We start from the raw sequence: 23,032 nt of genomic DNA on the forward strand, positions 1-23,032 counted from the left end.
TATACCCAGAGAAAACCATAATTCAAAAAGACACATGCACCCCAATATTCACTGCAGCACTATTTTCGATAGCCAGGTCATGGAAGCAACCTAAATGCCCATCGACAGACGAATGGATAAAGAAGATGTGGTATATACATACAATGGAATATTACTCAGCCATGAAAAGGGACGCAATTTGGTCATTTGTAGAGACATGGATGGATCTAGAGACTGTCATACAGAGTGAAATAAGTCAGAAAAAGAAAAACAAATATCGTATATTAATGCACATATGTGGAACCTAGAAAAATGGTACAGATGAACTGGTTTGCAGGGCAAAAATTGCAACACAGATGTAGAGAACAAACGTATGGACACCAAGGGGGGAAAGTGGCAGGGGTAGGGGTGTGTGTGTGATGAACTGGGAGATTGGGATTGACATATATACACTAATGTGTATAAAATGGATAACTAATAAGAACCTGCTGTATAAAAAATTAAAATAAAACTCAAAAATTAAAACAAAAACAAAACAAAAAAAAGGAAGGAAATTCTGACATATGTTATAAAATGGAGGAACCTTGAGGACACTATGCTAAGTGAAATAAGCCAGTCACAAAAAGACAAATACTGTATGATTCCACTTATAGGAGGTACCTAGAGGAGGCACATTCATTGAGACAGAAAGTAGAATGGTGCTTTCCAAGGGCTGGCAGGAAGAGAGAGTTAGTGTTTAATGGGTGCAGAGTTTGAGTCTACAATGATGGAGGTGCTCTGGAGACGGATGGTGGCGACACTTGGACAACAGTGTGAATGTACTTAATGCCACTGTGTACATTTTTAAATGGTTTATATGGTAAAGTTTATGTTATGTGTATTTTACTGCAATTAAACATAGGAAAATAAGAAGAAGAAATCAATATTAGGCATCAATATTGCCACTTCTGTTACCCAGGGAAAGCGGCACCCCTGGGAGTAAAAGTGGACCATTCTAGGCTGAGCTCTCCTGTAGTCAGTGAGACTTGGGAACAGAACGAATGCTCGGCTAAGGGTGGAATCCCAGGGTCTTCCCCCACCCACCCAGTCTCATTCTTGACCTACCCCCCACCCCCCATTCCAGGCTACAACCTTAGAAAATTACCTGGAATTGGGCATAGCATTCAATGCTTTTGCTCAGGCCACACCTCCTGCCCGATATTCCTTTCTCTCCATGTTCAGCCAGCATATGCTCATCTTTAAAGTCTTGGCCACCAGAAGCCCTAAATAGACATTTCCCCAAAGAAGACATACAGATGGCCAACAGGCACATGAAAAGTTGCTCAACACTGCTAATTATTAGAGACATGCAAATCAAAACTACAATGAGAACGGCCATCATTAAAAAGTCTACAAATAACAAACGCTGGAGAGGGTGTGGAGAAAAGGGAACCCTCCAACACTGTTGGTGGGAATGTAAGTTGGTGCAGCCACTATGGAAAACAGTATGGAGGTGTCTCAGAAAACTAAAAATAGAGTTGCCATATGATCCAGCAATCCCACTCCTGGGCATATATCCGGACCAAACTGTAATTCAAATAGATACGTGCACCCCTATGTTCATAGCAGCTCTATTCACAACAGCCAAGACATGGAAACAACCCAAGTGTCCATCAACAGATGAATGGATAAAGAAGATGTGGTGTAAAAAAAAAGAAGATGTGGTGTATATATACAATGGAATACTACTCAGCCATAAAAAGATTTAAATGCCATTTGCAGCAACATGGATAGACCTAAAGATTATCATACTAAGTGAAGTAAGTCAGAAAGAAAAAGGCAAATATCGTATGATATCACTTGTATGTGAAATCTAAAATATGACACAAATGAACTTATCTACGAAACAGAAACAGACTCACAGATGTAGACTTGTGGTTGTCAAGGGGTGGCGGGGGAGGAGGGATGGATTGGGAATTTGGGATTAGCAGATGCAAATTATTATATATAGAATGGATAAACAACAAGGTCCTACTGTATAGCACAGGGAACTTTATTCAATATCCTGATATACCATAATGGAAGAGAATATAAAAAAGAATGTATATATATGTAATAAAAATTTTTAATTGAAGTTGTCTTGTGAAATAAATAAATAAATAAAGTCTCAGCCACATCATCACCCTCTCAGTGAGGGAGGCAAAGACTTTGCTCTACTCAGCACATGCCCTGTGATGGCACCCACAGACTTCCCCACCCTCATCAGCTCCCTTCCAAGCCCAAGGAACTAGAGAGCAGGAGCCGGGGCTCATTCACCTTTGCACCCCAACTTCTAGTTCAGCGCTTGTCACATACTAGAAAACAAATGCCTTCTGAGTGGAAATGTACACAACATTTATTGTGCTCACCGTGGATGCTGCTTTGAGAGCTTTACGTGCAGTCACTCATCATAACAATTCAAAAAGGTAAATACCACTGTTATCTAGGGCTGGGATTAGTGTGAGAGAAGTGAGGAACTCAGGTGCAAAATGTAAAGGGACACCAAAAAAATTCAGGAATTAACATAGATTATATTTTACTGAAATATTTTCTTTTTTTTTTTGCGGTACGCGGGCCTCTCACTGTTGTGGCCTCTCCCGTTGCGGAGCACAGGCTCCGGACGCGCAGGCTCAGCGGCCATGGCTCACGGGCCCAGCCGCTCCGCGGCATATGGGATCCTCCCGGACCGGGACACGAACCCGTGTCCCCTGCATCGGCAGGCGGACTCTCAACCACTGCGCCACCAGGGAAGCCCTGAAATATTTTCTTAAATCAAATATTAAAATTTTAAAGACAGGATCCAGCCCTGCACTTACAGCGCTCACCTCGCTCACCTCACCCTAATCCCAGCCCTATCAGATTATGTCTTTATTTTTTGATATTTTATTCAACAACTCCATTTCCAGGTATTTATTCAACAACTCCATTTCCAGGTATTTATCTAAGGAATTAATCAAGGCTATGTGTAAAGATTTACCTGCAAGGATATTCATTGTTGTGTTGTTCACGAAAATAAAAAACAGGAGAACATTTGGTTGAACCATATGAAACTGCGAACATTTGACTATTTTTCACCTAAAAAGAACAGTTTCATATTGTTCAGTCTAATGTAAATATCCATCATTTATGAACTGTGATTATATAATCTATGGAACATTCACCCACTGAAATTCTAGGCAGCCATTAAAAAATATTTGGAAGAAGACAATGACATAGAAAGGTGACATAGAAAGATAAAGTGTTATATGAAAAGAACCAGGTACAAAGCAGGATAAAATGTAAGATTTCACTAAGAAAAATCCACCAAAAAAGATCTGAATTGATTATTCACCAAAATGTTAACAGTGGTAAGCCTGAACGGTGGGTTTTAGGGTGATTTTCAGGTCCTTTTTGATTTCCCATCTCTTGTATATTAAACATGTACCATGTCCAAAGGGAGAAAAAAGAACATTCCTCTGCACATCTGACTCAATACAAGCTTCATCCCTGCTTCTTCAAAGTGGTCAATGTCTTAAAGCATATCTTTCTTTTTATTTACTTATTTAGGCTGCGCCGGGTCTTAGTTGTGGCACGCGGGATCTTTTAGTTGCAGCATGCAGACTTCTTAGTTGCAGCATGCATGTGGGATCTACTTCCCCGACCAGGAATTGAACCCAGTCCCCCTGCATTGGGAGTGTGGAGTCTTACCCTTTGGACCACAAGGAAGTCCCAAAGCATGTGTTTTAAGCGGAGAAAACCGCTCAGATAAGGCAGCTTCATCAATGCAGGATCTGTAAATACAATGTACATGTTCTACAGTCCCATTACTTGCCCTTTACAGACATGGCTAATCAACTGCCTGTTTCCCACTCAGTCTGGATGCAGTTTCAGAATCCTTCTCACCACAGTGCTCCAGGACACCACTTCCACAGGTTCTGAGTTGGCAGTAGAGCTGAGACCTATTTGTCATTCTGGCTCTAACAGGACAAAGACAAAACACCAAAAGCAACAGACTGGAACTAATCCCTCTAGTTTCCAAGGGAGTAAAAAGGCTCCCTGCCTCCACTGCTCTTACCTCTCCTCCAAGCAAGAGAAGAAGGCACTTTTTTATTTTTCAATTATACCTCAATTTTATTTTTATTTGAATTTTTGAATTTATTTTACTTTTTTTTTTTTTTTTTTTTTTTTTTTTTGCGGTACGTAGGCTCTCACTGTTGTGGCCTCTCCCGCTGCGGAGCACAGGCTCCGGACGCGCAGGCTCAGCGGCCATGGCTCACGGGCCCAGCTGCTCTGTGGCATGTGGGATCTTCCCAGACCGGGGCACGAACCCATGTCCCCTGCATCGGCAGGCGGACTCTCAACCACTACGCCACCAGGGAGGCCCTATTTTACTTATTTTTTAAACAGCAGGCTTTTATTAATTATCTATTTTATACATATTAGTGTATATATATCAATCCCAATCTCCCAGTTCATCCCACCACCACCACCCCACCCTGCCAGTTTCCTCTCTTGGTGTCCATACGTTTGTTCTCTACATCTGTATCTCTATTTCTGCCTTGCAAACTGGTTCATCTGTACCATTTTTCTAGATCCATATATATGTGTTAATATACAATATTTGTTTTTCTCTTTCTGACTTACTTCACTCTGTATGACAGTCTCTAGATCCATCCACGTCTCTACAAATGACCCAATTTCATCCCTTTTTATGGCTGAGTAATATTCCATTGTATGTATGTACCACATCTTCTTTATCCATTTGTCTGTCGATGGGCATTTAGGTTGCTTCCATGACCTGGCTATTGTAAATAGTGCTGCAGTGAACATTGGGGTGCATGTGTCTTTTTGAATTATGGTTTTCTCTGGGTATATGCCCAGTAGTGGGATTGCTGGGTCATATGGTAATTCTATTTTTAGTTTTTTAAGGAAGCTCCGTACTGTTCTCCACAGTGGCTGTATCAATTTACATTCCCACCAACAGTGCAAGAGGGTTCCCTTTTCTCCACACCCTCTCCAGCATTTGTTGTTTGTAGATTTTCTGATGATGCCCATTCTAACTGGTGTGAGGTGATACCTCATTGTAGTTTTGATTTGCATTTCTCTACTAATTAGTGATGTTGAGCAGCTTTTCATGTGCTTCTTGGCCATCTGTATGTCTAGAAAGGACTTTGTTTTTTTGTTTGGGTTTATTTATTTATTTTTGTCTGCTTTTGGTTCTTCGTTGCTGTGCACGGCTTTCTCTAGTTGTGGCGAGCAGGGGCTACTCTTCATTGCAGTGTGCAGGCTTCTCACTGCAGTGGCTTCCCTTGTTGTGGAGCATGCGCTCTAGGTGTGGGCACTCAGTAGTTGTGGCTTGCGGGCTTAGTTGCTCCGCGGCATGTGGGATCTTCCCAGACCAGGGCTCAAACCCGTGTCCCCTGCATTGGCAGGCAGATTCTTAACTACTGCGCCACCAGGGAAGCCCTTGAAGGGACTTTAAAAAGAGAAGACACTGAAAGAAAACATTGACTTTGGTTTTAATGATGGTATAAGGATGAGGGCCCAGACTGGGAGGTGTCTGTGCCCATAGATAATGGTGAATTAGGAACTAAAGACTCAGCAGCAGCTGGACCAGAAAGTACTCATCTTGAAGTCAAGGTAAGCTAGGAACATAGCCACATTCTTTACTTTATATATAACCTTCTGCTGACAACCTCCTAGCGCTTTAGAAAGGGGTCATGAACACATGTAAGGACGAGCGACATCTGAAGAAACAGGATACAAGCCACATATATAATTTTAAAATTTCTAGTGGCCGCATTAGAAAAAGGAAAAAAACAGGTAAAATTAATTTTAATAATATATTTTATTTAGCCCAATATATCCAAATATTTCAACACAGAATATAAAAAATATTAGTAAAGTATTTTAATTCTTTTTTGTACTAAGTGTCTGAAATCCAGTATGTACTTTACACTCATAGCACATTTCTTTCTTTCTTTCTTTCTTTTTAAAATTATTTTTTGGCTGCTTTGGGTCTTCATTGCCGCGTGCAGGCTTTCTCTAGTTGAGGCGAGAGGGGGCTACTCTTCACTGCAGTGCACGGGCTTCTCATTGCAGTGGCTTCTCTTGTTGCGAAGTATAGGCTCTAGGCGCGTGGGCTTCAGTAGCTGCAGCACTTGGGCTCAGCAGTTGTGTCTTGCGGGCCCTAGAGCGCACGCTCAGTAGCTGTGGAGCACGGGCTTAGTTGCTCCGCAGCATGTGGGATCCCCCCAGAACCAGGGATTGAACCCGTGTCCCCTGCATTGGCAGGTGGACTCCCAACCAGTGCGCCACCAGGGAAGTCTGCACATTTCAATTAAGATACTAAATTTTCAGGACTTCCCTGGTGACACAGTGGGTAAGACTCTGCGCTCCCAATGCAGGAGGCCGGGTTCGATCCCTGGTCAGGGAACTAGATCCTACATGCATGCCGCAAGTAAGAGTTCGCATGCCACAACTAAGGAGCCCATGAAGCCGCAACCAAGGAGCCCACAAAATTGCAACTAAGGAGCCCCCCTATTGCAACTAAGACCCAGTGCAACCAAATAAATAAATATTTTAAAAATCAAATTTAAAAAAAGATACTAAATTTTCACCCGAAATATTTTATCTATATTGAGATTTCATAAAATTTACAGCTGAAAATGTAGATTCCATATACTGAAGTTCTTCTAAACACTCCTAGAAGTTTTCCAATAACTGACATGGGTGTCTGCTTTTAAATTTAAATAATTAAAATTAAATAAAATGAAACATTCAGTTTCTTCTGTTGCACTAGCCACGTTTCAAGTACCCAATAGCCACATGGGGCTGGTGGCTGCTGACCTTGGTCAGTGCAGGTCTGGACCCTGCAGGGCTCTCCCTACCTGTGGGCAGCTGCCATCTCCCATCAGAGCCCCTGTGACTATGTTCAGGGAACCCATGGCCTGGCTCTTCTGAACACGCCTGCTCAGGTGTGGGCCTCACAACCGGTTTCATTCACTGACCAGGCCCCTTCTTACTCTCTCAGCTTGGCTTGCTCTCAGATTTGTCCCAGCACAGGTGTTCAGATCTCCCAGGCTCCAGGCTCTGCAGTTCTTGGGCTAGTCCACCCCAACCTGGCTCTGTGCCCCTGCCGAGGTGTGGTTCAGGGACACTGCTTGGCTGGAAGGGTTGTCTAGGTGATGCTGTGTTTCTGCTTTGCAAAAAACCAGGGGTGGGCAATTTGGGGGTTCATCCAGGGGCAAGTCATTTCCTTTTGGTGTTTTGGGAGAAGGCCCTTGCCATTTTCATGCCCATACAAGGTGTCACCAAGATGGTACTAAAACGTTACTATGGGCACCTCTGCTCCTATCTGGAGTCCCTCTTGGCCTGTGGCTCCAAAAGGTCCTCCATCGCCTTCCCTGGTCCCTGTAGGGTGCGCTCTGTCCCTTGGTTCCCTTTCTTCCTCTGTCCTCTTGGGTTGGTGAACTATCTGGGGGCTGTGGCTCAGTCCTACCACTTTACTCCTTCAACCCACCAGCACCACAGCAGACATCACTAATCAATCACAGTTTCCTTCTCCTTGAGCCTCAGGCTGGGCTCTACCCCAAACGCTGGGATGATGCCTCCAGCCTCCCATACCCCCCGCCAGCTGTCCCCCAGCACCCAGTAAGGGATTTCACAGGAAGGGGAAAAGATGGCTTCCAAGCAAAGAATCTGGTCGCAGACTTATGAGGCAGCAGAAGCTAAGCCCCCTGGAACTGACTTGGCCACTTTGGAAGGCGACATAGGTTCCCTCTGGCATCAAGGCCAGACCCTCTTGAAATTAAAGACCTTGAAATGTCAGAAGCCCTCCCCAGCAGTTAGTTTAAAGAAGCTAAAAGCCGGAGCTGCTGTAAGAAGATAAAGGGATGGAAATCTGAAGTCTGAAAAGCGGTGTCTAAAAGGGCATGACTGACAGGGCTCTGGGACTGAAGGTGTGTGACCTGAACCACAAAAATAGAGTGGCTGCAGCTTGCCGGCCACATGAAGCCCCATCATACCAGTCTCCTGGGCACTGGGAAATCCACGAAACATCAGTGCACGTGGCCTCAGACAGGCCCAGGCAGAGCCCACTTCCAGAAAGCAGCTCCTCTCACCCACCTCCCGCCTGAACAAAAAGCTGTGTGGGGTCGTTGATTCTGCCAGGCCTCAGGTGTCCACCCAGGCATAGGTGCCCACCTCCCTGTCTGTGGGAAGGCCCTGGATGCTTCAGCCTCCAGGGTCTGTTTGTACAGAAGAGAGCAGGAAAGGGCAAGAATTCCAAGTTCCTGCATTGCCAGAAAACATCCTTTCCGGAGTCCCGAATGCACCTGAAGAGAACACGAACCAGACAAAGAAACAAAGGGGTGCTGGATCAGGTACCAGCGCACAGAGGAATTCCCCTTCCTGCACAAAACTCTCCCCCAGAGCAGTCTCCCGTCCTGCCCTACTCCAATATTTAAACAAGGGCTCCGTTATCTTTTGTCTTTTAAATCTCTTCAGGCACTAGCACCCTCTGTTCCCCCTTACCAGCCTCCTCTCTGTCTCTCTCTCTCTGTCTCTCTCTCTCTGTCTCTCTCTCTCTCACACACACACACACACACACACACACACACACACACACACACAGGACACACAAGTACCTCACTGATCTCACATTGTGGGGAAACGAAGTGTTCCAGCCATAGAGCATTTTTCAAAGAACCTAGTTACCTCTTTAAGAACCAACACTTACTAATATATCTGACGACACTGCTGGAAATCTTTCTGAACTGAATGAAATAAGCTCCCTGACATCCCAAGCCAGTAAACTGAATGTAATTGATCACTTCCTGATGACTCAGGAACATGTTTCTGAGCCCATCTTTGCCATGACCTACAAGGCCTAATGATCTGGGCTTTCACCTTGGGCCACTTTTACCCTTGCTTACCCTGTAGAGATAGTTGCCCTGGGCTTTGGCTGTCTGGTACACTGTCTCCCTAGATGTCTGCATGGCTCACTCTTCCCATTCATGCTGCAGCTCAAACACCATCTTATCCAACAAGCCTTTTCTGGCCATCCTTCTCTCATCTTTCCGTCCCCTTTTGCCACTTTATTTTCATAGCGTTTGCCATCACCTAACACACTGTATATCTATTTATGGTCTGTCTCCCCCACTAGGATGTGAGCTCTTTGAGAGCAGGGATTTTGCCTGTTTTGTTATCCCCAGAGCCTATAACAGTCCTGGCACACAGTAGGTACTCAGTAAATAATTGTCAAGTGAAGGAATAAACGATGCCTTCAGCACTTCTGACCAGTGTGTACCTGTGGGAGGGGGGCTGCTCCAACCTCACATGGCTGGTTGGTCCTTTGCTGTCACCTGTCACTTCTCAGTGTATCAGCAGCTCCTAGCTCTGTCCTCATCTTGCTTCTTTTAATCTACTGTATATGTAACCTATGAAAACCTGAAGGTTACCAGGAGATGGACAACCTTCTGAACTCCTTAAACTGATTTTTACAAAAAGTGTGGATTTCGGGGACTTCCCTGGCAGTCCAGTGGTTAAGACTGTGAGCTTCTACTGCAGAGGGCACGGGTTCGATGTCTGGTCGAGAAACTAAGATCCCACATGCCTCGCGAAGAGGCCAAAAAAAGCGGATTACTAGGCTGTGGCCTAATTCCACGCCTGTCTTCTGAATAAAGTCCAAGAGCTTGAGACTATGAATTCTCTACTCAGGGGTCGTTGCAGATTGTTGCAAAGTCCTTCTGGTCTTCCCGGATTGTTGAGAGTCTGAAGTCCACCCAGAGACACTCCTGCACATGTGTCTGCATGCCTCCCAGACACGCACAAATACAATGGAATTCTCCTTCAGCAGAAGGTGAGCTGCGTCACTCCATCAGACAGTGTTTCAAGAGAAGAGAACGGGGTGGGTTTGGTACAGTTTATTCCTTATGAGAACTGGTTTCATGCTCTTCCGAACACAAGTGGTCTGGTCTTTGTACACCTCACCCCCGGCCTTATTCTCCTTAATCCAAGCACCATCAGACCACGAGCCCTGGCTTGGGGCCACCTCACTTTTGTAGGAATGGGTCCAAAAGGTCAAAGTTGGTTTGAGCTGGGAGGGACCTTGGAGATCCTCTAGTTCAACCCTCATCTGACAGATGAGGAAACTAAGACCCCGAAAGTGGAAGTGACTCACTTATGGAAACACAGCCCCTTGGGAGCAGGGTTCAGCCTAGAAGGGGGATCACTTGGCCTTCATTCTGCCTCCTCTTTCTATCCCTTCACCTCCTCATCCCTGGCAGCCAACATCCGTTTCCATCCTGAGCCGTTTCCTTCTGCCTGGACCTGGCCTAGCCAGGGCCTGGGTGAATCTCAACGTCAGGGCCCACAATTCGGAGCATGTTAAGAGATGTGGTCACCGCCCCCCCCCAACCCCTGTGCTCTGAGACAGCGTTGTCCTCATCTCCACGGAGCCACACCTCACTTCACGGAATGGCAAGGAAGTGGCACTGGTGCCCTTAAGCTAAACTTGCAGCTCTTCCTAATAGGTCCAGAAAAGTGGAAAGGCCATACCTGGGGCAGACTTGCCTCGGTGTCTCCCCAGCTGTGGCCTGAGCCTTATCTTGCCTACAGAGTGTAATGATGGCTCCCTCTGTCCCCAAACACCCCTTGTCTGCCACTCCTACCGGTTCTGAAATGTTCACAGAAGTCCTCCGGTGGCCTTACTGTCTCTAACCAGATACTGGCAAAGGGTGTGGCTGAAATTCAGGGTGTTGGGGAGCCAGGCAGGCCTGAGCTTCAGCCTCCTCCATTAACACAGCTCAGGGGCACTGCCAGCCGGCACCGCCCTGGAAAGCAATGGGCAAGGCCCCGGGACGCAGGACAGGCCACCTGGAAACTCTCCCCAGGCTGGATGAGGGAAATAGAAGTGGTATATGGGAAGGTCAGACTCAAGGGGCCTCAGGTGGGTGGAAAACATTTGTGGGCCTCGTTCTGGGGAGCAGGAAAGAGCCTGAAGACCAGCACTTCCGGCTTTGCAGCCTTGCCTCTGACCAGCCTTGGCCCCCTCTCCTTCCCTGTTTGGCAGCTCCAAAGGAACAGGGAGGGGACAGCACTGTGGCAGTTATGGGTTTCTTTTTCATCACCCTCCTCCCTGGTCTCAGTGTGTTCAGCCAGCCTTGCTTCCCAGGGCGCCAGGTCTCTTGCAGTATAATAATTGGGCCCTATTTCAAACTCGGTTACAGAGCTGCCTAACATCTTCCGACACAGTCAGGACCACGGGCCTTTTTTTCCTCCTCCCACTGCTGCTGGACGAAAGCGCTGACCTGGCCACAGGGAGTGTGAAGAGAAACGCTGGTCAGCCTTTGGACCATTCCAGTGACAGCTCAGTGAGAAAGTGTTGCTTCTGGTAAAAACAAATCTCTCTCCCTGCAACTTTTACCCACTAGCCCCAGTTCCATTCCTTGGAACCCTACAGAGTAATTCAGGGATGGGAAATCAAGCCCTTTCAGTTCAGACACTTTGGCAAAGGGAACTGGGGGTGTCTGTGGGGCAAAGAGAACTGGGCACCTACACAAATTAAATATAATTTAATTCATATTTATTTTAATTGAAGCCTCTGCTCTCAGAGAACAGTGCTGGAAAAGCCACCTTCTTTGTTCCCTTCTACTAGGTAAGTGGGGATCCCCGTGCGGCCTCAGGGGTTACTACAGGACCAACTCTGGACAGGGGTATCCCTCCGCTAGCCATAAATCTCACAACACCATTCAAAAGAACTCTCTTAAAGCCATTTATTTGCTTCTAGAAAGGAAGCTATCATCAGCTTATCCAAGGATCAACACACCTAACAAACCATTTCACACACATTTATTTATTTATTTATTTGGCCACACCGTGAGGCTTGTGGGCTCTTAGTTCCCCAACCAGGGATCGAACCCGTGCCCTGCGCAGTGAAAGCGCAGAGTCCTAACCACTGGACCACCAGGGAATTTCCCTCACCCAAATTTAACATATAAAATACCCAGGGTCCAGAGACGTAAGTTTTTGTCCATGCTCACTCAGCAGTATCCCAACTGTGGGATAAAAAACTCCAGTTTAGGAAAACTCTTGCCTAAAACGTTCATGGTTTCAAATAGGAGACATTGCAAATGAGTACACCTATCCTGAAAATACCCACAATGGACAGTCTTTTAAAAATATGTCTGTAAAGTGAAATTCCATGTAACACCTTAGCATCCCACCCATGCCTATTAGAGAATTAGCATATGGAAAACCAAACCAATCACAAATGTTCTTCCCGACTGTGAGTCCTAAAGACTGAAGGCCAGCTGTGTCTGCTCCACCTCCTGCTTTGGCTGCAGTCCAGAGCCAGCGAGCATCAATGTAGATTCAAATGGATATCCCCAAATCCACTGCCTTGCCCATAACGTACAGCATGGAAAAATCACAAACCCTGCCACATCATAAGCAGCCATTTATGGATGAAGTCAGTATCTCCCTTTAGTTCTACAGATTCTATAACCAATTTTTCACATCAAAATTTATGACACACGGGCTGACAACAGGACAGAATATTAAAAATTAGGACCTCCCTGAGATATCTGGGCCATACGGTTGCCATGCCGACACCCTGCAATGCCAAACAGTTGCCTCCAAGGTCCAGAAACAACTTGGCTGGCTTGGAATCACCCAGACATTGTGAAGACGGAGCTGCCTCCTGGCCCAGGCTGTTATGCAGACCCTCCCTTTTCCAGCTCAGCTCTCTGATTCCCCAGGGGAGTGATGATGATGCTTGTCTGAATTTTCTCAGCCTCTGTCAGCCGGACTAGCCACATCATTCCCTAAGAATCTGAAAATCCACATGCAGCGTGTTCTGGTCCAACTAGACAGAGACGTGTTCTGGAACGGCAAGAAGACCAGTGAGAGGTTAACCACAGATTTCAAAGAGAAATTAAATCTTCAGCTGCACCTGCCCCTTTTAAGTTGAACAAAGGGTTTACCTCCCAGAGAAGCTGAACACACATTCCCCTGGCTCTCTAGTTATAGTCAGCTGGAGCTGGAATACAGTAGTGGGGTATGAAGCTTGGCTCATTGCTCCCAGAGTTGGGCAGAAATCCTTCTTCACTCGTGTAACAGTACTTATTAAGTCTTGCTGTGCTCATCAAGGTGGGGATGCAAGAAGCTTCCTGCATTGTCCCTGCATGATAGCTTCCATTCAGTGAGGAGACAGGCCGATGACTGAAAGTCCCACTGAAGCGAAATACCCCGAATATGGGAATACAATGCAAGGCTGTGTCAAAGGCAGGGTGTGACTGGGGATCAATGCCTATGGAACAGACATTCAGGGCTTAAAGCCTAAGAACAACGAGGGAGCTGGCTATGCCCCGAGTGGCCAGAGGAGGCTCGCGGCTCACTCCCAGGAACTTCCACTCTCCCTCTCTTCCTGCACCTCCATTCCTGGCTCCCCGATACTCCTTCACACTTTAAACTTACTCGGCTTCCAGTTCACAGCCCTCTTCTAATCTGCAGTAAGTCAAACCCCACGGAAACAGGGAGAGGGTCGAGAGGATGTTCACTGCAGCCCCCATGACCTGCCATTGCCACCCCCCAAAACGAGTGCCGCCCACCTCCAGCAATGCCCCCCCCCAAGCCCCCAGCACCATTCCCAGGCTCTCAGTCTGAGTGGCGTTCCCGGATTCTGAAGCAGAGGCACCCGTGATGAGACCAGCCTCAGGCTTTGAGCAGCAGTTAGTATCTCTGTGCTCTTCCCTTCCATTCCCCCTCCTCTCTCCCCTCCTCCTCTTCCAGCTCAGACCCTCCTTCCATCACGTCACCACAGAGAAGGAAAGAACATCTGGGCAGCCTGCCTCTCCCCTGCCACTCCAGGCCCGCCTACCCTGGACCAGAGCTGGCCCTCTCAGAGCGTAAGAACAGGGCAGCTTGGATGAGTCCCTGCTGTGGAAGCTCCCTGCGGGTATGGGGCCATTCCTGGTTTGCCCAGTTCCGACTTGAATCTGTCCACCTAGATCCCAACATTCTGGGGTCTTTAACACAGGAGGCTTTCCCTCATCAGCCTTTCCGTCCAAATATCCACAAGTGCTTTGGAAACAGTGTCTTAGTGGCAGGGACCCTCAGCCCAGAAGGGAACACTCCACCTAGTCAGGCTCACCCCGATAGAGCTCAACCAGACGGGGATCTGGCAGTGGGGGAGTGGGGCTGGGGAAAACCCACAAACCCCAAGGTCTCCTCAGGCAAAGCCTGGAAATATGGTTCTTTTGCAGGGGATTTTCACTTCTTTCCAGGTAGGTAACAAGAAAGGGAATCTAGGGCAGGATGGGACTACGAGAGCACTTCCACGCCTACAACTGCCACTACAAACAACACACCGTATTCCTGGGGCTCAGCTGCCTTGGCACAAAGATCTCAGTCTACTCCACACAAACCTTTGCCCTCCTGACCCTGCGCCTCTCCAGGAGCTCCTCACCCCTGCCTCCCCAGACCCAGATCTTTCAGAATGGCCACCCTGCTCCACTCCCCCACCCTCAGCCCCTCACTCTGCTCTCCTTCTTTCCGGCCCCCGCCGGCCAGGCTGCACCGGGCCCAGCTGTCTGTCCTGCGAGTCGGGTCGCCCAAGAGTCTCGCCCACCATCCACCCCCATCGGAAGACTGCGGCCCGCCTGAGCACGCCTCTCGCGGGTTCCAGAGCCTCCCGTCTCAACAGGTGCCCCTGACACACAGAGCCGGCTCCCGGGGCCCGGGCGGAGGCGGTGACAGGCACGCCCCAGCCCAGGTCCCCGGAGCGCCTGGGGGGCTCCCCCGCACCTCCGCCGTACCCCGCCGCCTTGGTTTCCCCGCTCGCATTGAGATCGCGGGGCTGACCTCGTGAGAGGCAATCTCCGAGCCTGGGCGCAGACACTGCTAGTTAGCGCGTCGTGATGGACTGGTGTTGGGGCGTGGGACGCCTTCAGGACGAGACCTTTCCCCGACCCGAAGAACCCCGGGGGTGATAGTGGGGAGTCCTCCGTGCCCCCCCAAAAAGCAGGTTCAAGTTGACCCGGGCTGAGAAGGGAGCTCAAAGTCCAGCAAGTCCCTAGCGACCCTGCCTCACCCAGCGCACCCACCCCACGTCCTTTGCCCCCGAGGGGCTGAAGGGGGGTGCGCACAACCACCTACGCGCTTAGCAGCGTGTGATTCCCACTGCCGGCTCGCCGCGCGCAAGGTCCAGCCGCCCTCGGGGGCGGGTGAGACGCGGACAACCCCTAGCCCTCGGCCCCCGGCCCCCGGCCCTCGGCCCCCGGCCCAGGCTGCGCAGCGCCCAGAGAGCCGCCACGTTCCCAGTCGCGCGTGCACACCGGGCCCACCAAACTTGCAGTACTTTCTCCCAACCCCCACCCGCTGTCACCCTCCCTCCACCCGTGCGCCCTGGCCCCGCTAGCCCGACAGAGGTTGCCATAACAACGGACAGGAATGCTCCAACGTATACAAAGCCGGCGGGGCGCGGCGGGCACGCAGCCCCCGGCCCGGCCTCTCGCCCTCTGCTGCCACGCGGGGCTAGGACGCGCGCCGCGGCTCCCCGGCCGGCCGCTCGGCTCGCAACGCGAACTCACAATGAGCGGGATGGTGCGGTCCTCCCGGAGCGGTTCCGGCCTCCCGCCGGCCCTCTGCGCGCCCCGGCCGCCGGAGGATGTTGCGTGGGCTCGGTTGTCCTGCCATAAGTAGTAGAAAGTGCCCAGGATCCAGGCTACGGTCAGAATGGCGATGGCATTGGCGCGGATCTTCCTCATGGTGGGCGGCTGGGCGCCCGGAGTAGGGGCCCGGGCCGGCGTGCTCTTGGAGCCGGGGCGGAGGCACTCGCAGCCTCAGCTGTTTGTTTTCGCTCGCTCCGGGCTGCTCAGTCCCGCAGAGCAGAAAAAGGAGAGAGGTGGGGGGTTGGGGGGGGGGATAGGGAGAGACAGGAGCACGGAGCGATCCTCACGGTCCTAATGCCCTTCAGTCCGAGGCGCGCGCCTCCCGCGGGCGCCCATTCATTCGCGCGCAGAGCCCGCCCCCCGCTCCAGCCCCGGCCGGCTGCGGGGCCGCTGCGCCCCGGGAGAGGAGCGTAGCGGGTGCAAAGCGGCGCCGGAGGAAGGCCCGGCGAGGCAGACGCCCGCGGCGGAATGGCGACGGGCCAGAGCCAGTCTCGGCTCCAACGGCTGGGCGACCGAGCTCCTGGCGGCTGCCCGCGCGCGGCCCTGGTCTGTCCCGCCTACCTCCACCCACCCCCGGACCGAGCGGCCCTGAGTCACCGGTTGGAGATGCGCGACCCCGGCCCGGGCCCGCGCTGCGGAGCTGCCTTTCTGGACTGCGCTCTGAACTGCGCTCTGGAACAGGGTTTAAGGTGTGTTCGGCGTGTCTTTGGAAAGGGACGGCTGGGCGGGAGGAGAGTCTGGAGTTTGCACCGGAATCCTCCGCAGCCTAGGATTCCGAGCCGCCGGAGGTCCCGCCCCGAGGAGGGATTGGAAGCTGGTGCACTTGACATTCGAAGAGAGCGAAGGGGAAGAGACGCTGTTTCATAGCCAGTGAAAGGAGAATGGGGGTACAACCACCCCACCTCTTCCGTTGGCCTGGGGCTCCCAGCTTTCATGATGCTTCTTTCCACCCCGCCTCGTTGTCCCCTGGACAACCCTGGGGTATTATCATCACCATTTCATCAGGAAGAAGGGAGGCGGCCAGAGAGGCTGGAAGATTCGCTGGAGACCACACGACTAATGAGTGGGCAGAGCCCAGTCGAGAAACCACCTCTCCGTCTGCCACTTTGAACAAAGTGCAAAACACGGTGTTGAGAGACACGGACACAGAAATCATTGAGATTGTGCCCCAGCCCTGGTGGCACTGAGCATCTGATGTGAACTACTCTCACTCCGGGCAGAAGGCAAGGTGGGCTAAATTAGTTCTGGGAGATCAGCACAGTATCAGGGACAGAACAGACACTCAGATGTGAAATAAACAAACCAAGCAGGGATCACAGAGGAAAAATATTGTATTGCAAGGTGGTCTTAGGGGGAGGCTTCTCACAGAAGGTAGATAAATCCTTTGAATAAATTCTTAAGAGAGAGGAAAGGGAGGACAGGGCAGGATGTACTGCATGAACAGCATGAGAAAAGGTCCAGAGGATGAAAGTGCTTGATGTTTTCAAGGAAGAGATCTACCTGGCGGTGCCACGGCCCAAGATGCTGGGAAGTCATTGGTGGGAGTTGAAGTTGGTCAGGCTGGGCGAGTCTGGACTCAGGAGGCCCTTTTATGTGAGACACAGGGTTGTCAGGGTGTTTGCATCCTGCTGGTACTCCTGGGCACTGGCTCATCTGAAGGACCACATTAGGTCCTGGCCTCTGAATGAAGCTACCTCCGGAATCAGGCAGATGGTGAGGTCACAGTTCATGCTTTCCCCCAACCACCCCCATCAGCATTTCCCTGTTTCTCCAGCACTCAGGACTGAAGCACTTTTGTAATAGATGTTCCGTACGCTTCGGTTGGAGTGAAGTGAATTGAAGGAAGAAAACCTGAATGGGTTTTTTGCTGCAGAAAAGTCATTGTTTTAACTGCAATACCCTTTCCTCACTCAGAAGACTAACCACAAGGACAAGTCCAAAAATGGCCCTACCAAGAAAGTGACTCTAGAAAGAAGGGGACGCGTAAAAGAGGGCCTCACAAAGAAATCTATAAGAATAGCGGGGCGGGCTTCCCTGGTGGCGCAGTGGTTGAGAGTCTGCCTGCCGATGCAGGGGACACAGGTTCGTGCCCCGGTCTGGGAAGATCCCACATGCTGCGGAGTGGCTGGGCCCGTGAGCCATGGCCGCTGAGCCTGTGCATCCGGAGCCTGTGCTCCGCAACGGGAGAGGCCACAACAGTCAGAGGCCCACGTACCGCAAAAAAAAAAAAAAAAAAGAATATCAGGGAATCTGAGGCGTGAGCTGCGTGGCAGTCAGGAGCAGTAGGAGATGGTGTGGAGATGCAGGCCAGCCTTGCTCTCCCAGGTCTCCCTTGCCTGGGGAGTTTAATTAGACTGCAGTAGGGACCAGGATTCATTTCCATAGACCAAGATAACCCCTGTCAAGCCACTGGCTTGTTTCTGCAACAATCATGGGGCAGACCCAGTGGTCATGTCCTCTGTGGGAAGCTAGGGAGACTTGCTCCTTAGGAATCAGGCCCCACAGCCATCTCTAGATGACGAGGAAACGTAAGGGCACTGCCCTTCTGGTGTCCCTACCCCCATACAGGCTCTCAGGTCAGCCAGGTGGGAAGACCTGGGGAATGACCCTTTGTTGATATAGGCTGCTCCTCTCATCCCAGCCTGGTCTATTAGGTCTAGCTGCCTTTGGTCTTGAAAGAAACAGGTGAGAGGTTGTGGGATCCAAAGACATCACATCAACCCATAGTGAGAGGCTCCAAAGTCACCCCTAGGCATGGAGGATGAAGCTGGACCATGCTAAACCGAAATCAGGCTGATGGGTTCCTGATGGCTCCAGAAGGAGGGCTCCATGAGGAGAGGGAGGGAAGAAGGAGCTGGTTTTTACAAGTCTACCCCTTATTCCTCAGGGCTCAGTGGTGAGGATGCTCTACGTCTGCACCAAATTGTCACCACCAGGTAGCTCTGTCTCAAAGAGAAGACTTCTCCACTCACCCCCCACCACGAAGAAAAACCCCCCAAAACCCCTAGGAGTGTAGCCCTTCTGGAAGGTGTTAGACTTCATAGCTAGCCCTTCCTTAAATGAGCACAATAAATTTCCCTGGGGGTGGGTGGTGGAGGTAAGGTGGCAGGTAATCACCTCGCTCACTGGACTCACAGAAATTTGATATAGACAGAGGCTGAGTGATGGGTCTCAAGCCACAGGCACACTGGAAGAGCTGGGAACTTGCAGCTGCCACCTCGGCTACAGCCCACGGTCATTCTTCCAGATTCTAATCCCAAAGAGGCACAGAGCTGAGCCTTAGCCCTCCCTGAGATGGATTTCAGCGTTCAGAGGTGGCTGTGAACATTGTTCCCTCTCTGGGCCTAGCTAGCAGAACCACAGAATCAAAGCAACACCTAAGAGAGGTAGTGTTGCCTAACATCTTTGAACTTCAAGACCAACAAGAGTGATAATAATAGCTACAGTTCACTGAGTACCTAGCAGGTGCCGGCTGCTGTGCTGACGTCTCACACACATTATCTCTAAAGCCCCCGCGACCTGCAGGAGAGGACGCTGAGGCTCAGTGAAGCCCTCGACTACAACAGGTGGGTGGAGGGACTGGCTTCGAATCCATTTTCCATGCCGGTGTTTGGGCACCAGTGCCGGGCTTCTGAGGCCACTGGGCAGTCTGCAGGGTGGTAGGGACCTCACTTCCCTCTCTGGACCTCCGTTTTCTTTTCGGTAAAAGAAGGGTTGCAGAGGGATGACCTCCAAGGTCCCTCCAGCTGTGCCATTTTGGACTTCCAGTGGTCTCCCTTGTCACAGTGCTCTCAGGCACGGTCCCCTTCTCTTTAAAGCTGCTGAAGCCGGCACTTGGGTAAGCTGGGCAAAGTGCCGTGTGGCCCTGGCGCTCCCAGAGGTCCCAGGGAACTGTCTGCCCCTGTGAATTTGATGTGCGGATTTGGGGATTGGGGTTGTTAACAGAGGGCAGAAAGGGTATAGGTCAGTGTGAAGCCCGAGCTCTGGAGCTGGACAGCCTGAGTTCAGATGCTGGTTCCGTCACATATTAGAGTGGCTTGGGCAAATTCTTACTCCCTCTCTTAGCCTCGGTTTCCTCAACTGTAAAATGGGGCAGTGACAGCCCTTAACTTGCAGCATTGTTGGGAAAGGTAGGATGAAATGAAGCAAGTAAAATCCAGTGCTTGGTAACCACCGGCGTCCCCTGGAGGCCCACTCTCACAGGCAGGGCTGCTGGCTGCTGGGGTGACGGGGACTCCCGAAGGGCCCACCAGGGCACCTGCGGGGGACTGCTCACCTGGGCCGCGAAGGAGAACAGACCCCAGACAGGCCTCTTCAGCCACACCCAAGTTCCGACAGGGATGACTGTCCTGCCCCACCGGCGCGGCGCGTGGCTGCCTCTTCCAGAGCCTCTGCTCAGTGGGGCTGGGGGGAGGGGAGAGGCAGAGTGTACACCGCAGCCTCTGCTGGGTGTCCATCTAGCTACATACCCATTACCCTCAAGACTCTGGGTCACCTCAGGAGCCCCTTGTCCCGTCTGCATCTGCAGCAGGGGTCCAGAAGGAGGCTGAAGGGACCTGATTAGACTCCCGTGTCTGCTCGAAGCAGGAAAGAGGAGCCAGGGATGGTGAACAGAATGTACATTACCATGAAACAGACACTGTGCCAATACACCATCTCAGAATACTCACGATGACCCTGTGAGGAAGGCTCCACCCTCTCCATCTCAAAGATGAAGAGACTGATGCCTGCAGAGGTCACCCAGCCACCAGGTGGCAGGTATGCTACCCACTGCCAGCTGTCCCCACTTAACGCACCAGCGTATCTAAGGAAAAGGTTTTTATAAGTTAAGTTTCTACGAACCATTATAGATCAAGTTGAGGACCTGGTTCTTTGAAAGGGACTCAGTTCTTTATTAGTCATCATTCTGTTTGTCTGAGAACCGTGGCTTTTTATATCAGTTTCTGCCACTGGAGTGGAAGCTCCATGAGGCCAGGGTTTCTTGTATATTTTGTTCACCTGTCTCCCAGTGCTTAGAACACTGCTTGGTGTATATAGTCCATGCTCATTGAGTATTCTTTTTAACGTAAGTTTATTGTTATTTTATTTATTTATTTTTGGCTGCACTGGGTCTTCGCTGCTGCTCGTGGGCTCTCTCTAGTTGCAGCCAGCGGGGGTTACTCTTTGTTGTGGTGCGTGAGCTTCTCATTGCAGTGGCTTCTCTTGTTGCGGAGCATGGGCTCTAGGTGCACGGGCTTCAGTAGTTGTGGCGCATGGGCTCAGTCGTTGTGGCTCGCGGGCTCTAGAGCGCAAGCTCAGTAGTTGTGGCGCACGGGCTTAGTTGCGCGGCATGTGGGATCTTCCCGGACCAGGGCTCGAACCCGTGTCCCCTGCATTGGCAGGCGGATTCTAAACCACTGCGCCACCAGGGAAGTCCCTCATTTAGTATTTGTTGGTGGAAGGAAGGAGGGAAGAAGATGGGCAGGGTACTCAGTGCAGCATGCATTTCTGTCTTAAGTCAAGCACCTGAGAGATGGTGCAGGACTAGAACCCAGAGAAAGGGCGCAACTCATCTGGGTCAGTGTGGGCCAGTGTAGTGAGTAACCCAGGTTCCCTCCCAGCGCTTCCACAGGAGCAGCTGGCTGCCCCCCAACCATGGGGCCAGGAGCCAAACCCCGCTGCCCCAGATGAGGGGATGAGAAAATCCTCTGTGGTTCCACCAGAAGTCAGGGAAGGAATGACCCCAATTTGGTGAATAACTGCAGGAACTACAAAAGTTATTACTGATCATGAAATGACCCAGCTGCTACATTTGGGAATAATAGGATTGCAGAGTTAGAGGGCTAATTAGAAATGTGTCAAATGCTTTTTCTTAACAGCAAGGAATTCCTACAAAGGAGAAATGCATAAATAAAGCCAGCTGGTCAGCAGAATTGGTCCTGGAGGCAGAGCCCTTTGCAAGGCCTACCTGACCTCCCTATCTCACTGCCTGTCTCCTTCGCCCCTTCCCCTCCTCCACAGCCTCTGTGGAGCTGAGTGGCAAAGATCCTCAGAGCAGACCAGCTGGCCCCAAATGTCAGGCCACTGCCTGTTACATGCCTGTCTCTTGCCCTCGAATGGGAGTTCCTCTGGGCCTGGCAGCCTTCTTTTGTGTATCACCAGATTCTAGCACAGCATGGGCCATCATGGCAGCTCTCACTAAGTATCTGTGCGATGAGTAAATGAATGAATAAGTATCTAGGGCAGCAGGTTGGTTGCTACTCCCCATCCTGTCCCACTAAAATGCCACCTAGCCCACTCAGATGGTAAGCCAATGCCTGTTTGCCCATTAGGGTGGTATTTCCAGTCCCTTTCTTCCCTTTCCTTCTCGAATGCCTACCACGCCAAGCACTTCTAGGTTCCAAGAATACAAAAACGAACAAAACCTGATTCCACCGCCCGAGGAGCCCAGTAACTGATAATGGGGAAATAGGCACAGACGGTCACAAAAGGGTATAACAGAGCTCTAGTCAAACACAAAGGGGACTTCATCCAAGGAAGGAGTCATCTGAGAGCTGAGTATTAAGGATAAGCAGGTGGACAAGACGTGGAAGGGCATTCTGCACAGAGGAAGAGCAAAGAAAGGAACTAACGTGTGGAAGTGTATGGGAGGGAGCCTGGGAAATGGTCAGCGGGTGGTGTGTACTGGGTAGGGAGTGGTGATGGTAACGAGATTAGAGAGGTAGATGGGCCAGTTAACAGGTGTCTTGTATGCTTTTGTAAGAAGTTTGGACTTATTCTGGTAAGCCACGGAGAGCCACCCAAGATTTTGTAACAGGGAATGATGTGATCAGTTATAAATTTTAGTGAAGAGGCTGGAGAGTAGTGGTGGGGGATTACAATGACTTTGCAATAGTCCCAGCAAGCAATGCTGTGGGCCTGGGTTAGGGCAGAAACACTGGAGCAGAAGAGAAAGAGGGTTAGACTCAGAGGATTTGGGGATCAGTTGGAGGCGGAGGCGAGAGAAAGGATTTGAGAATAACATGTACATTTCTCGCGTAGGAGACAAGTACCTTGGTGTAAGGTAACCACTGACTGAAATGGGGACACAGGATGTGGAGCAGATTCGGGAGACTTGTTCAGTTGAACTTGAGTTCTCTGTGGTCTGCCAAGGAAGGGAGCTGTAAATCCAGGTCTGGTCCTCAGGTGAAGAGCAGAAGAGGCCGGTCAGGTCGAGAAGAGAAAACCAGAACACAGCTGGGGCAAAGACGCAGCTGGGAGGCTGCCCGTGTACCCAGCACCTAAGCACGGGGGAGAGGCCGTGTGCACCAGAGATCAAGACTTTTGGATCCCTCGTGTGAAGATGAAGAGACAGAACTGGCTTTTTTTTTTTTTTTCCCTTGCCTGTCAGATGCCCTGATTCA

At 50.4% G+C, this 23,032-nt stretch overlaps 1 protein-coding gene across 1 annotated transcript in view; it reads right to left on the reverse strand.

Moving 5' to 3' along the window:
- GALNT16 (polypeptide N-acetylgalactosaminyltransferase 16) overlaps nt 1–15,877 on the reverse strand; it is a 100,849-nt gene extending 84,972 nt beyond the window's left edge. The window contains exon 1 of the mRNA XM_065872953.1: nt 15,570–15,877. Coding sequence (XP_065729025.1) covers nt 15,570–15,746 — 177 coding nt within the window. The 5' untranslated portion in view covers nt 15,747–15,877. The remainder of the gene's footprint in view (nt 1–15,569) is intronic.
- Between the last annotated feature and the right edge of the window lie 7,155 nt (nt 15,878–23,032).

This window comes from Phocoena phocoena, chromosome 2 (genome assembly GCF_963924675.1).
Source record: "Phocoena phocoena chromosome 2, mPhoPho1.1, whole genome shotgun sequence".
Lineage (NCBI taxonomy): Eukaryota > Metazoa > Chordata > Mammalia > Artiodactyla > Phocoenidae > Phocoena > Phocoena phocoena.